This window comes from Fonsecaea pedrosoi (assembly GCF_000835455.1).
Source record: "Fonsecaea pedrosoi CBS 271.37 unplaced genomic scaffold supercont1.4, whole genome shotgun sequence".
Taxonomy (NCBI): domain Eukaryota; kingdom Fungi; phylum Ascomycota; class Eurotiomycetes; order Chaetothyriales; family Herpotrichiellaceae; genus Fonsecaea; species Fonsecaea pedrosoi.
The window spans coordinates 2,211,272-2,225,798 of record NW_013550612.1 but is presented as its reverse complement, the minus strand read 5'-3'; the positions used below and the strand labels follow the sequence as shown (position 1 = coordinate 2,225,798).

At 51.3% G+C, this 14,527-nt stretch overlaps 4 protein-coding genes across 4 annotated transcripts; 3 read left to right on the top strand and 1 right to left on the bottom strand.

Moving 5' to 3' along the window:
- Positions 1-389: 389 nt before the first annotated feature.
- On the bottom strand, positions 390-3,926 carry Z517_06611 (uncharacterized protein; the record flags this gene model as incomplete). Its single annotated transcript, XM_013428350.1, has 3 exons — positions 390-944; positions 992-3,696; positions 3,764-3,926. The coding sequence occupies 3 exons, from the start codon at positions 3,924-3,926 to the stop codon at positions 390-392; spliced, it is 3,423 nt and encodes a 1,140-aa protein (XP_013283804.1).
- Positions 3,927-5,140: 1,214 nt separating this feature from the next.
- Positions 5,141-6,178, top strand: Z517_06610 (uncharacterized protein; the record flags this gene model as incomplete). The annotated part of the gene is made up of 1 exon (XM_013428349.1): positions 5,141-6,178. One exon carries the CDS (start codon positions 5,141-5,143, stop codon positions 6,176-6,178), a length of 1,038 nt encoding a protein of 345 aa, XP_013283803.1.
- A 1,236-nt stretch (positions 6,179-7,414) lies between these two features.
- On the top strand, positions 7,415-8,514 carry Z517_06609 (uncharacterized protein; the record flags this gene model as incomplete). The annotated part of the gene is made up of 2 exons (XM_013428348.1): positions 7,415-8,250; positions 8,310-8,514. The coding sequence occupies 2 exons, from the start codon at positions 7,415-7,417 to the stop codon at positions 8,512-8,514; spliced, it is 1,041 nt and encodes a 346-aa protein (XP_013283802.1).
- A 399-nt stretch (positions 8,515-8,913) lies between these two features.
- Z517_06608 (uncharacterized protein) lies at positions 8,914-13,149 on the top strand (the record flags this gene model as incomplete). The annotated part of the gene is made up of 5 exons (XM_013428347.1): positions 8,914-9,177; positions 9,239-9,429; positions 9,480-9,534; positions 9,583-10,688; positions 10,737-13,149. The coding sequence occupies 5 exons, from the start codon at positions 8,914-8,916 to the stop codon at positions 13,147-13,149; spliced, it is 4,029 nt and encodes a 1,342-aa protein (XP_013283801.1).
- Positions 13,150-14,527: the final 1,378 nt, after the last annotated feature.

Below are 14,527 nucleotides of genomic sequence, written 5' to 3'. Positions count from 1 at the left end.
CATTGCTGCTATCCAGTCACCCACAACATCTCTGACATCCCCAGCCTTGCAGCCACCAACCAGTTCTTCCTATGGTTCTGTGACAAGCCAGTCTCCGGCGTCTTCTCTGGACTTGTAGTTGCGGTGATCGGTGGTCGACATCATCATGGATGGCAAAAGGTTAGCGATGTGAACCACCTGGCGCAGGCTCGACTACTGCCATCTCTGCCGACGCTGCATCATTCATGCCACATGGTGAATCCTATAACTTTGCGCTTCGGTCGAATTCCGGCCGATGACCAATGTCGAGTAGAAGCGACCCCATAAGATGTCAAGTACAAGATGCATAGTTGTTAGGCATCGTCACACCTCAAGCATGAGGCTTTTGGCGTGTCCCTATTTCCACGGATCTACCGGATGAACATGCCCTCGGCTCGTCCCCAGAAGTTACGCGCCTTGTTGACATGGTCCAGGCCGAGCATCTCGTCTCCGTCCTGGATGAGATCGACAAGGATGTCGTCGTCTTCAATGTATCTTGGCTTGGCATAAAGCGTCCGGGAGACAAGTGCAAACTTGATCTGCTGCAGCAACTTGCCCTTGATACCCGTTCGCTTACTGATGCGTTCTTTGGTGTCTTTGAGTGCTTCACCTGGTTTCAGCATAAACTTGAACGGGACACCATGGGGCTTGTTGGCCTCTTTGTCGAAATGGTAGCAATAAATGAAACGGTCGTCTTCCGAGGCGTTTTGTTCTTCCTCGGGGATCTTCTCGGCATATAATGTGGTGAACTCGTTTACTCCAACCACGTTGAAATCCTCAATCAATTCCTTGTGGATTTTGCCCCCATGTACCTCGAGCACCCGTATATTGCGAGCGGCCTGTTCATCCAGATTGAGCTTTTTGGCAATCCCGGCGATCAGATCCCCGATGATGCCATTCTTGGCGACGAGAATCTCCAGTGGTTCCTAACACTTGTTAGCATGATACATCACTTTGTGTGGGGGACTTTTACCTCTTTACTGATGCCATCACTGAGCCAGATAACCTTCATGATCTTCTTGGTTTCATAATCAGCCAGGCTTGTTTCGAGGACCTCGTAATACAACGCGTCGCCCCGATGGGTGGCATATCCACCATAGGAAGAGAACTGTGACTGAAGGATTTGTTGGAGGTTATGGTTCATCCCACGTTTGATCCACATTTTGATCTTATTGTTGGTCGCGCTGATGGTGGCGAATCGGATGTGAGTTGGCTCAACTTTGAGGTGCTCCCCAACCTTTGCGGAGAATTGGTCATAGGTCATTTTCTTGCTGAGGCTAAGGACGAAGGCCTCTCCTTCAGTGCCGGGTTTTGGATGGAAGCTAACAGGTATTCGGTTCAGGAGGTAGTCATAGTATTGTCGCGCATCGGTATACGTGGCAGTGGACAAGTCAAGATCAGGGAGGTTTTGTTGGAAACAGATAATGTCACCGTCTTGAATCTCGGATTGCTGGAACGTCTGCTTCGGCTTCATCGCCTCAATCATTGAGAACTTGATCTCTTCGAACAAGAGAATCGGCGTTGTAGGATCCCAGTGCATGAGTCGATTGATCTGGGGTGCAATTTCCTGCACCTTGTCCAGCTTTTTGACATACATGTGGCCCACACCAGTCAGAGTCTGAGCCTTGACGTCGAAGTATTTGAGGAAAACCAGGATCGGGACGTTGCCACCGACGGCTTGCGCGGGATCTGGCCATTGAACTTTGCCATCGTCTCCCTTGGGTGCATTCTCGGCCCAAAGATAAAACGGCCTGCCTCTAGAGCCATACTTGTTCATGGCCTCTTCCATGGTGATGTCCACATCACGAATAGGCTGATCGGGACGGTTGGTTTTGTTTTGTCGGCCCACCATGACCCAGAAGCGGATTTGATCGGACTCCAGACCAAGCTCCTCGGCAATGGTGCCAGCAAATTCGCTGATTTTCGTGGCGCGCAGGACTCGATACACTTGAGCGGCGGCCGGATCGGTCTGTTCGAGATCGTAACTGGTCAAGTCGAAACCATGATGGGCTTGGAAGCTCTTTTCGGTTATGACGCCCACATTCATGTAGAGGTGCGCCTCTTCGCGCTCTTTTTTCTTCCTAGCAAGCTCCGCTTGCTCCTCTGCAATTTTGGTCTCGATGTGTGCAGGGATGTCGGATTCGCTTACGTCGAGAAGGACTTGGTCGAGCCTGCTCTTCCGGATGTATACCAACATGTAAGCATTCATGGATCTCTTAGTGGAATAGCCCCGCATGTATGGTTGCCGTTGTCCCAGTCCGCCGTTAGCGACATTAGCGTACTCTCCTCCAAAATTCTCCTCGAGCACTTCTTTCATAGTTGATCGTGTGACTCGGTCGTCATCAAATTTGTAGAAGTGGCCGTCTTTGGTGGGCTTGAGGAAGGCGTAATAGTGGCCTGCGTTGAAGTCGCCGCTGTGCACAAGTACGCCGTGTAATTGATAAATCCATGGTTCCGTCGAAGCCGCCTTGGCTTCATCCGAGAGATACAGAGAGGCATCGAATTCCTCGGGAAACTCATGTCTGTCGTTGACCTTCATCATAGCATCGCGATTGATGTCATATTCGAATCTCTTCAGCTGGAGGTGAAGCACTGGGGGAAATGATTCGAAGATGACACCTTTGCGGGCATCCTGCAGCTTGTAAGGCTCTCCAGCGTCGTACTTGTTTTCGCCCTCCAGGGTTTCGACTTGGATATAGTCCATGAAGCTCTCGTGCAAATTTTTGTTGCCCCTGACATTGAGCTGAATGTCCCAGAATTCCTCTATCCGGGAGGACTCGAAGTCGACGTTGATACAAGAAATGTAAGTCTTGGTCTTTCCGACGAAAAGTTCAGGCAGGGTCCGTTCTGCAGGTGTGCCTTTCATCTTCTTCTCCAACACCTCCATCAATATGCGCGACAGTTCTTGCACGTCTTGCTGCTCGAAAATTTGCCTAGTATCCCATCCAAAGGATGCGGTCAACTCGTTGGTTGAAACTGCAAACCTATCTTTCTGGAGCCTATAGAATAGACGCTGAAGTGTCCAGGCACTATTACTCCGGTTGGCTTCCTTCTCGGTGGGGATTTGATAGACAGCTTTTCGGAATAAGTTCGTGAAATAAAGAGACTGGAGGAGAGAGTTCAGATAGCAGGTTGCCCCCTGGTTCTTTAAACCGACCATGCCGGTCTCCTTCTTTGAGTCATATCCTTCGAAGTTATGCCACAAGACGCCGGTGGGGTCTTTGATGATGCGGACATAGGCTGTCAATTTGGCTTCATCATTCTCCACCAAATGCCTCGACCCATCTTCCCAAGGTTGATGGAAAGCCTTCCTAAGTTCCACAAACCTGGTGAAGCCCCAGTCACCTTCTTTTGCGTTGAAACGGTGAGTGGCAGTGTGGGTTCGGTATAGGGTTGGGTCGTTCGGATTCCACAGGACGAGGGCAAATTGAACGCAGGCGTACCAATCCGCGGGCGGTTCGTTTTCGAATCCATGTTCTAGGTAGAAGGACGCGCAGTCGACCTGATTTCCGAAGGGGAAGAATAGCACTCTCCAGGGATGACCGCCGCATTCAAATACTGGCCCGTGCTCTCTTCTCGACAATGTCCGCCATTTTTCTATGTGCCATGTGTGATATGCTTCAGCTTCGACCTCGACATCAGGCAGGTCGACGAGGACGTGCCGCTTCATCGTCTCAACTGGATATTGGTCAGTTCGTGGGCGAGCCAAGTAGGAGAGCAATAGTAAGCTGTTGGGTGGACATACAATCATCGGCCCGTGGGAGGGCTTCTGCAGGTTCTTCTGAGGCATCGTCCGGCGAGATGTTGACCACCTCGTTTTCCTGGTGGTATTGGTCGTAGCCGTCAATCAGCATGTCCGGTCCCGCTAACTGCAAATTGTCGAACCGGGCGGCGAAGTCAGTATTCATGATTGTTGGTAGATATACAGGCTTGGAAAACAGGGCAATGCTCAACGTACGTTGTCCATGGTGAGAAGAGTCTGGACACGACGGTTATATTAAACTGCGCGGGACAGCAGGCGAGGGTGGCAGCCGAGTAGCTCTTTCCTCAGGTTTCCGCAATTGACGCAGGGAATGGGGAGGTGTTATGTATGTCACAATGTGTGGGTGATGCAAGAAGGCTCGTCAGCAAGCAAGGCCTCACTCGCCACCCACGCGTAAATCTAGAATCTAGATAGACGACAGGGCCGATGGATGGGCTGGTTGCTAGAATAAGTTGCGCAGGTACCTTTCGGGGGAAGCAAAGATGGGATGCAGTATCAAAGGGTCAAATCATTCCTAGCCCACTGTCTGCAGCCTTCCAGAATAGACGTCAAATTATTGTCAAAGTGTCGCCGCCAGCCCGGCACAAGCTTTTGAACGGGCGAATAGCAAGGGTCAAACGCCGGGCTCTCCGTAGAGTGAAGCACGCCCACCGAATAAGCAGCCCGTCACCTTTTTTACCACTAAACAATTCCTAGGGAACCCCGTGTTGGTGCAACCCAGGCGTCATTCCCTGGGCCACTATGCCTAAACCGAGAGTGGTTGTCAACTGCTAGGCATTTCCAACGTCAATCCCTTCTGTTTAGCTCTTGGTATGTGACTCTGCCCCTCCAACAAACCACAACTTCATCACGATTCTTTGTGCAACATTTGCTGCCCATGCGCTTTCTCAAGTCACGGTGACGAGATGACCATCGATAGTCTGTATGACTCCTCCGGCCTGTTGTTTGGTATGAGATGCTCCAGGTCGCTCAAGTTTTGAGGCCACGAGCCTTGCGCCGAGACTGGTTCAGTCATTCCCTTTGTGCGCAGTCACGCAGATGGACCTCTTCTCAAACCGGGAGGAACCCACCTCCATGGCGGCCAGCTTCGACTTTAGATGAGTACGGACTTGTTCTTGTGGGTGTTCGACCGGGCAGTTTGCTAACAAGCAACTCGCAGTTGGGTTGACCGCCCTATTCGTCCCATCAGCCTACGCCAGCTCTTCTTCTTTGGTCGCACTTTGACCGAAAGTCGTTTGCTGAGCTCCGCCAATTATGTCCGTATGGAATTGCCTACCAGGTTTGTTTGTTGTGTCTGAAATGTGTGTGTGTGTCCACCCACTTACCTGCTTTTTCAGACTTGCTCATCGCCTCCGAGACATGCAGCGTTTGCCCTATGTGGTGGTGACAAATCCGCACCTATCATTTGTCTACGAGCTCTACTACAAGTCCTTTGAGAGCTTTCGGCGTGTCCCTGTTATACGAACTGTGGAAGAGAACGACGATTTCTGCAAAGTGATCGCCGACAACCTGAAGGAACATCTGGCGGTGATCCCCAACCTGGTCATGGGAGTGCTGGAGTGTCAAGATTTGGTTTCAGTCGACACGATGGACAATTTTGTGCAGACCATGCTGCGAGCTCGGATTTCAAGACGTGTCATTGCCGAACAACACCTAGCCCTGACGGAAACATTCAATTCACCGTGGCACGTGCCCCAACCCAGCTCTGAGAACGAATTTGTTGGTGAAGTCCTGCTCCGCTGCAATGCCAAAGAGGTGATTGAACGGTGTGGCCGGTTCACGCAAGAGATATGCAGGTCGACCGCAGGCACTGATCCATTGGTACCAGAGATTCGAATTCAGGGACACACCAGTGCTACATTCCCTTATGTTCTGAGTCACCTCGAATATATTGTGGGCGAATTGTTGCGGAACTCGATCCAAGCAGTTATGGAGAAGTACCGAGATCCTCGAAAACCACCACCACCTATTGACGTGCTGATCTGCGAGGCACCCCAGAACGTGGTCATCCGCATATCTGACCAGGGTGGAGGTATACCTCGAGAGATCACGCCCTTTTTGTGGTCTTTTAACAAAGGACCTAGAAGCGCTTCGCGCCTCCAAAACTTCAGGGACGTCCCTACACTTGCCGCCACCATGCAGGAAGTTCGATTGGGTGCAAGCGACAAGCCGAGTGGAAAAATCAGAGATACATCCCTCAGCACTCTAGCCACGAGGCCCCCTGATCTTAGGCTGGGTATGGGTTTGCCCATGAGCCGTGTGTACGCGGAGTATTGGGCTGGTAAGCTCGAGTTGCATAGTCTGGAAGGATATGGTGTCGACGCATTCCTGCAAATTTCGAAATTGGGCAATCAGAACGAACAGGTTACATCACGAGCTACAATCGATGCGGTATGAAAGGGAAGGATATCAGAGAGGGAGAAGCCCGTTGAACAACTGGAGTTCATGTGCTCAGATAATCAATCTTATACGGATGTTCCTGACTCTATCCAATAGAGGAACGTCGAGAGGGAGGTTTCTACAAGAGTCTCCAGCACACATTTGAGTAGGCTAGAACCAGAAGAAAAAATATCAAGACATGCCTAGAGTTCAACAAGATCAGTCCAAGCTGTCACAATAGTGGCAATGTTTCAAAGAACAGCGTCAGAACGAGCATGTAGGTCAGACTTTGCCAATTCACTTCCTGCTCTGCCAGCAATTGAGCATACATAACACTTCTTGCGGCTGAGCTTTCAGTTTACCAGAGCTGTTTACTTCTTCATAAACACCTCAAAGGTCTCCAAAAGGGGAAGAATGTCACCCACATTCTCTCGGTTCTGATATATCACTTGTCCGCTATTCCAGGTCATCACCACATCATGGGAAGCCACGGAGGCCCTCGTAATGATGGTTTTAAGATGCGGGTTCTCTTGAGAGATTAATCTCGACACACTCATCGGAAACCACCAGCTTCATGGTGTCGAGGTTTGTAGCTGACGTTGATTTGAATTGGGTGTCTGGACAGAAAGAAGAGAGAAGATGATTTTTTCACGCAGACAGTTGAAAAGGATGAGTCGTGCCTGGAAACGCGCGCCTAGACCGGAAGCGGTTAGCGGGAACTGGGGGAGAATGGCGCAAGCGGCTCTTCGATTGGCGGGCTGCAAGGGCTCCCAGTTTGCCCAGGCCAAATGAAATGCAGGTCAACTGGCCCTAGGGTCGTCCTGGTGGCCCTTGGACTTGACTGCTCACACCCGAAAGCCCAATCCCAAACTGCGCTTCAAACCTTCTGATTTTGTATTTGAGGCTCCTTGTGACTACAACATCTTCAGTATTGACTCCTCGGGACCGATTATACTCGACCATTCTCAGTGATTATCTCCTCTTTGTCTCTATTTCCACCTTACGATTCAAGAACTGTAACTTGCCAAAGACTACTGATCTCGCTCGCTCGCGCCCGCCACCATTCACCTCCGCTAGTTTTCCCGAACCTTCGCTCGTCTACCTACCTTTTCCGTCTCCCTTGAAGCAGTCCTTTTGCGGTCGTTGGTAGGGTGCGACACTGACCGACCTCCTTGCCACCTGACCTGATCTGCTCATGGAAAACGCAAATTTGTGGACTAGACGTTCCAAGTGAGTTCTGCCGCTGGCCCTGCAATGGACTGTGAACTTGGCAGAGATACTAATCCTCTGGACAGCACTGGCAAACTATCGTTGTCTATGAGAGATCAGGAGGGTAAGGATGTCAGTAAGATAGATTCTCCTCGCTCCTACAACAATAGACGTTTCGGCGGCGACACTTCGTCCCACGGCAAATCGAATCCCTTCAACGCTCTTTCGCCTTCCGCTACAAAAACCCCCTCTGCGAGCGCATCCTCGGCATTTGGACTAGGTAGCGGTGCGTTCGCTTCATTTGGCTCAGCAAAAACCCCAAAGACCCCGGGGGCAGGGCCGGGTTTCGATTTTTCATCACGTGAGAAAAACGAGAAGAAAGAGAGGGATCCAGATACACCCGGCGAGAATTCAGAAGCAGAGCCGCTCCAGGGTTCCCCAGGGTCTTTCAGGTCATCCTCGGAGCATCCGCTACGAAACACCTGGAACCTCTTCTATCGGCCCCCTGCTAATAAGTTCTCCGACTACGAAAAATCGACCCTGAAATTGGCGTCCATCAGCTCTGTGGAAAACTTCTGGACAATATATTCTCATCTGAAGCGGCCATCCTTGTTACCTAGTGTCTCCGACTACCATATTTTCAAGGACGGTATTCGTCCAGTGTGGGAGGATGAGGCGAACAAAAAGGGTGGCAAGTGGATTGTGAGATTAAAGAAAGGTGTGGCGGACCGCTATTGGGAGGATCTGCTATTGGCCATCATCGGTGACCAGTTCCTAGAGGCAGGAGAAGAGGTCTGTGGCGCGGTGCTCAGCGTACGGAGTGGCGAGGACGTTTTGAGTGTCTGGACCAAGATTGATGGTGGCCGAAACATCAAGATCAGGTATGGCATAATATGTGGCGAGGATGAGTCCAGAAACTGGCCTACTGACTGCGTGACAGGGAGACCATCAAGCGAATACTTGCGTTCCCTCCCGACACGAACATTGTGTGGAAGAGCCACGACGACAGCATCGCCCAGCGATCGGCTCTGGATGAGGCCAGACAGCAGAAGATCAGTAGCGCCCCGGGGCATCCTGGGGCAGAGAGACGACGTCCAACCCTGCATGAAGACTCAGAAAAGAGCAAAGGGAAAGGGATATCATGATACCATATGGGGATGGCATGGGATGAGACGATCCCCCTTGTAGCATTATACCATCAATCACTGGCTTTGAGTTCCTGGATAGCATTGCTAAATATGCCAATGGAATTCTGACTACGCTTTGGTGCATCAAGCAGGCTTCAGTTGAGGTCAAGATTGTATATCCTCGTGCGCGGACTATCTGTGATTTGGTTGTCTCGTTGTGTAGGGCTGCGGGGAGATGCTCGGGTTTTGGTCCTTTCCTCTGAAACCAACCAACCACACGCACAGCATCCATCTGCAGCCACCGCAGCCGCACTTCACCATTTCACTCTTCTCCCATATCCATAACATTTAGTATCCTCCTTACAACTTCCTGGGTAATATGGTCGTGCCAAGGATCCGTGGGTGGTCACGTCCCAAATGACTGATCCCTGGCAAGTGGTTGTGCAGGACACATTGGAAACTCTTAACCGGACTGGTCTCACTCCAGGACACAAATCACACATCGGGCAGAGGGGCACGGACGACAAGTCAAGTACCGCACCTCTGGTTCCTCCGAATTCAAATGCCTCTCCATCGCAGTCGAAGAGGGTACAGATGCCCAGAACTCCTCCGAAACACCTCACAAAAACCATAAAAGCCTTTCTTGGTGCGCACGACAATGCCGCATCTGCGCCTATTCATGTACGCTGGTCAGTTCCATGTTCGAACCTAGTACCCATGCTGACCTTTCTTTTCTGCGCAGATTGAGAGTGACGACGATATTGAAACGCCCGTCGAGAGCAAGACTTCAATTCGGTACGCCTTCACATTCATGAGGAGAACACAAGGCACCCAACTGAGTACATTCACTTCCAGATCCAGTGACGCGCCACTGCGACAAAGTTCTTCGTGGTCAGGATTAAGTGACGACGACAGACTGGTGGGAGGACTGGTGTATGAGCCATATGTTCATCAGACAGACGGGTTGCTGAAATTATCCACAGTCGACGACACCCCAACCCTGAGCGCATCGAAGAGCCCATGAAGAAGCCTTTCAAAGTACGCCATCCTCCACCTCGAACTTATGGCTTCTGACAACAGATCTAGCCTCCTTCGGGGGTCTATAAACCATACAATACCTTGAACGGAAAGTCGGCATATCTCCATCAGAGGACATCCCAATCTCGGACCCCAGTACCCGCGTCAAGTACGCCTTTGCCGTCTAAGAGCGACGTCCACGCCAATGACCATTTTACACCTCACAAGAAGCGCAAGATCGGGGATTGGGGCGCATCTGCAATATCTCCTACGTCGGCCATCCCTTCCGACGAGGGCCAAATCCTGAATGACTCTGAAGACGAACTTGCTCTAGACACAAAGTCGAACGATGGAAATGTGTCTGGGAGGCTCCCACAACGACGCCGGCCGGATGATAGAGATGGGAATGGCGTTTCAACCCAAATACGTCGAGACAGTATCGACAGGTCTCAGGTGGACCAAGTGAATCGCTCGTCTCCTGAAGATGAAAGCGCTTTCACCAAAGACTCTGCACAACGAAGAAAGACCGAGAAGGATAAGATAGTTGAGAGCCCCCATGAACTTTCAAAACACCCTCACACCTCCCCCTACTTTAGGTATCCAGAAACCCGAACAGCGGATGTCACTCGACAGAGGCAAAACCCAAAGTGGGCGCAGTCACCGGAGAGTCCGGATGCACTGCAGAGCACTGAACCTCGATCTACGTCAAAGTCATATACATTCGGCGGTGCACGCTATCCGGAAATGAAGACCATGGATCTCGGTAATTTGATTATAGGGCACACATCCAGTTCTGTCGGTCATAAGCGGTCGAATGAAACCGTGCAACCTCCACCCAAGAAGATGTGCTTTGTCCTCTTGGAATTTGTGTTCAGAGAATTTTGTGATTCTTCGGGCTACATGATTGAGCTCGACAGGTCGGCATCGCAGATCGCTGTCAATTTGAAAAACCCGCTCTTGGGGGATGAGTCGGTTTTCTTACCACGCGGCATCAACCAAATCATCAAGCTTAGACACGGAAACGATGAGTCGCCATTGGTGAACCTCCAGTTTGCTCGAACTGGCATGGAAGAAGAACCCATGTGGCTCAGATTCGAATCGCACAAAATGGCCTTCGATTTTGTTAAATTTTTGACAGATGTAGAGAAGACGCTGAAAGTCACCACCAAGGACGAGTAAGTTTTCTGACTCTCTTGAGACTGAATCTATCTAACCTTGTCTAGGCGTTGGATGGAATTGGCTTTTGAGAAAGCCAAAAATGCTTGCAAACCAAAGGAGAGGCCCTCGACGAAGACTCTCGCAATGCAGGCACCCACAGCAAGACCAGAAACCACATCAAAGGACACTAAGTCGACACTAGAACCACGCGTCAGCTTGAAACGTAGTAGGCTGGTGGACAAGTTGGATGCACCCCCTGAGGCTTCAGAAGGGCCTCGGATACCAACGGTCGCGCACAGCAAGAAAAGTGTCGACGACATCGATCGCGCGCCCCCCGTGGCCAAAAGGTATTCACCTCTGGCAGCCCAGGAATCTCCACCATCTCATATGTCAAATCACTCAACCGGTATGCCGCCGCCATCTGTCACCCGGTCGCGCGCCATTGAGACAGAACCGAGCATTGAACAAGGACAGAGCGAGCCCGTTGAAAAGACAAAAGCATCGCAGACTGGAGCTTTAGGCCGACCCTGGACGAAGGACCTTGTTTACCCGCAACCCGGACGAAGAGCTGCAGTCGTCCCCTTTGATGATCTGAAACGATTGGACGATGACGAATTCCTGAATGACAACCTGATTTTTTTCTTTATGAGGTATCTAGAGACACGCATGGAGAAGAGCAACCCCGAAGTGCTCAAGAGGATGCATTTCTTCAACACCTATTTCTACGAAGCCCTTTCCAAGACAAAAGGGAAGCGAGGTATCAACTATGAATCTGTCAGTCGATGGACCAAAAACATCAATTTATTCAGCCGTGATTTCATAGTTGTGCCTGTCAACGAAAACTACCACTGGTATCTCGCCATCATCTGCAATCTTCCATACTTCCGTCAAGAACAGACAATGAATAGCGGTTGGTCTGAGGACGTGCAGCTGGGTGACCAGCCAAGCGAGGAAGGCGAGAAGGATTCTGATCAGCAGATGGATGACACACAAAGAATATTGGCCAAGGTCCTACGCACTGTCGAAGAGGGAGACAGTCTGTTTGACGATCGGCCGAAATTTAAGAGACGGAAAGCCGTTCGCAGGTCACTCCCAAAATACGACGTGACCAAACCTGTCATCATCACCTTGGATTCTCTGGGCTCAGCACGATCGGAAACATGTTCACAGCTCAAGCAATACATAGTAGCAGAGGCTCGAGACAAGCGGAATCTGGACATTGATCTGAGTGAGCTCAAGGGAATGACGGCCAAGGAAATCCCGACTCAAAACAATTTTTCCGACTGCGGCCTGTATCTGTGCATGTACCTGGAGCAATTTGTCGCTGATCCATACACTTTTGTGCGGCGCATTTTACAGCGGGAAGAGAATAGACAACAATGGCCGCGCGAAATTCGTAGTCAGGATTTGAGATCAAGGTTGCGGCAACTAATCCTGGAGATGCACCGAAGGCAAGAAAAAGAACCCCGGGAAATGGAGGAGCCTTCTATTGGAAACATCTTGATCAATACAAGAGAGATATCTCGCTCGCCGCCAGTGACCCAGAGAACAGCTACAAGGCATGAGGTCAAAGAAGCGAAGAAGAGGTTCGAAGACATAACTCACAGCAAGCATTCCGAATCCAACAAGGGGAGGGACTGTGCGTCTTCAGAGCTTGGGTCGAACGTCACGAAAGCAAGGCCTGGTGCCATGGTGATTTCAGAGACTCCGGAAGATTCTGACGAGGAGGATAGGCGAGCAACATCAAAGGACCAGATGCTAGAGCAAAATCCCCGACGGTACTCGGATGTTGAACCTTCTTCTCGGGACACGCGATTTCGTGCAGCCCCTCCGAGAGATGCCCATACCATACGAAACGTCGACCGGAGTTTGCGCTCCCCCACGGCACCCACGGACCAGGCCACTTACGCCTCGAATCCAACTGCTGAACACCGCTCGGATAAAAGACGAAGGTTAAGTCGTGCGGATGATTCGGACTTGAGACGAAAGTCCCGATCTTCGAGTCGATCAAGCGACCTGACAGATTACCTTTCTGGGCCGACTAGCGCCGCGCGTTTTCTCCCTATGATTGAGGAACACGCAGCGCACTTCTCTGCTTCTTCGTCTCCTCACCGGATTGTGAGAAGCGATTCGGATGAGGAAATTGGTATGAGCAAGAAGAGTGGACCGGGAAACACTGGTAGGACGGGGAAAAGTCATTGTGCGAGTCCTGACCCCGAAGTCATCGGGGGAAGGAAAGTTGGGCTGGACAGAGAGGTCCACCATCTGACGAAGCGAAAGCGACCATCCGAGAAAGCTACGGCACCCAATTCTACAATTGAGCATGAGGAATGGGCTAGAGGCGATGTGAAGCGGGAATCACCTCGGGTTCGACGACATGATTTTTCATCCGCCCACGGCGAGGTTCGATCTATTCGACAAAGGGAGAGGAAGGCTAGATATGGCGAGGAGGATGAGGAGATGCTTTTCCGCTCGTGAGACTTTGTCGCCGAGATATGGGCGTGATGGTGATGATAGATATGGAGCTACTGTTGTCTGAGGGTGTGCCTTGCTTGACTGTGGCCTGCTTTATGATCAGCTTTCAAGCGATGAGCACCGTCTGAAAGGCTTTGAAAGACTTTGAACGATTACTTTGACGGTTACAGCCTCACGATACCAGCAAAGCCGAGCAGTGGTTTTTTGCACGATACCTCGTCTTCCGTGTTGAGCCCTTGTGCCTTGTCTACCACCTCGGTGGGTTTTTGGAGAGGGAGAGAGAGAGAGAGGACAGATAGATGTCTCTTGAAAGCTCCTTCGTAGGAATAAGATACATGAAAGCGATTGAGTGAGATACTCGCCTCTGTAGATACGCTAAACGCAATGCTGGTATCATGGTGGGTGTTGGATGTTGAAGGCTTGATCCGTTGTGCTACATGAAGAGTGTATGTATGCAAGGCTCCCCCTACCTTTTACACACCGCCCGCAGAACCCACAAACTCCTCCTCAACTCGTCCAGCGCATTCTGTCTCTATAGCGATCTTTGGCGTATCCGGGTGGCTCATACGTCCTCCTTTTTCTGCTTGACTGTACATTTTTCGACACCCTTTCCTGCGACTCTACTCATCTATTTCCCCCCTTCCGCATCCCTTCTCTTGTTAGGGGGTCACGGGGTACACGACGAACGACCTCTCCTTCCAACCCCTACAGACGACGCACAAGATTAACCGATACCCTACCGTCGAAGACGCCATCGTCGGATTCACCTGCAACTCATCCCATCGTCACTCATGCACGCGTACCCTATCAGAATCGAGTTCCGACACACCTCGACAACACGTGAGTGGCTGAAAAAAATCGTCGGGATCGGCGGGACCGGCATCGTCATTGAACAGGGCCAGTATGCCGTCAAGATACCTCGCATATCGGGGGTCGTTGAGCGGGACGGGGTTCGTGTTGGAAGACGGAGGTTGACACCCGTAAGAGGGGGGCTACGAGGAGCGACCTGATCTCATGCGTGAGTTCGAGGGGGAGAACGTCATTTACAGAAGACTAGGCCATCACCCGGGGATCCTATACGCTGTTATGACCTCTCGTCGCCCGATCCATGGATTCAGATGGACTTGATGAAAGAACGGCGATCTGCGGCACTATCTCGACAAGAACCCACCGAGGCCGTCGCGGACGCAGCAACTTCGCTGGCTGGCCCAGACAGCACGCGCGCTGGCCTACATCCACGACCAACGGGTCATCATTGTCGCGGACATCCGCCTGGACAACCTGTTCGTCGACGACGACCTGAATATCCGTCTCGCCGACTTTGGGAACTCGACCCTGATGCCTCTCGACTGGGATTGGTTGGGGGGGGGGGGGGGGGGGG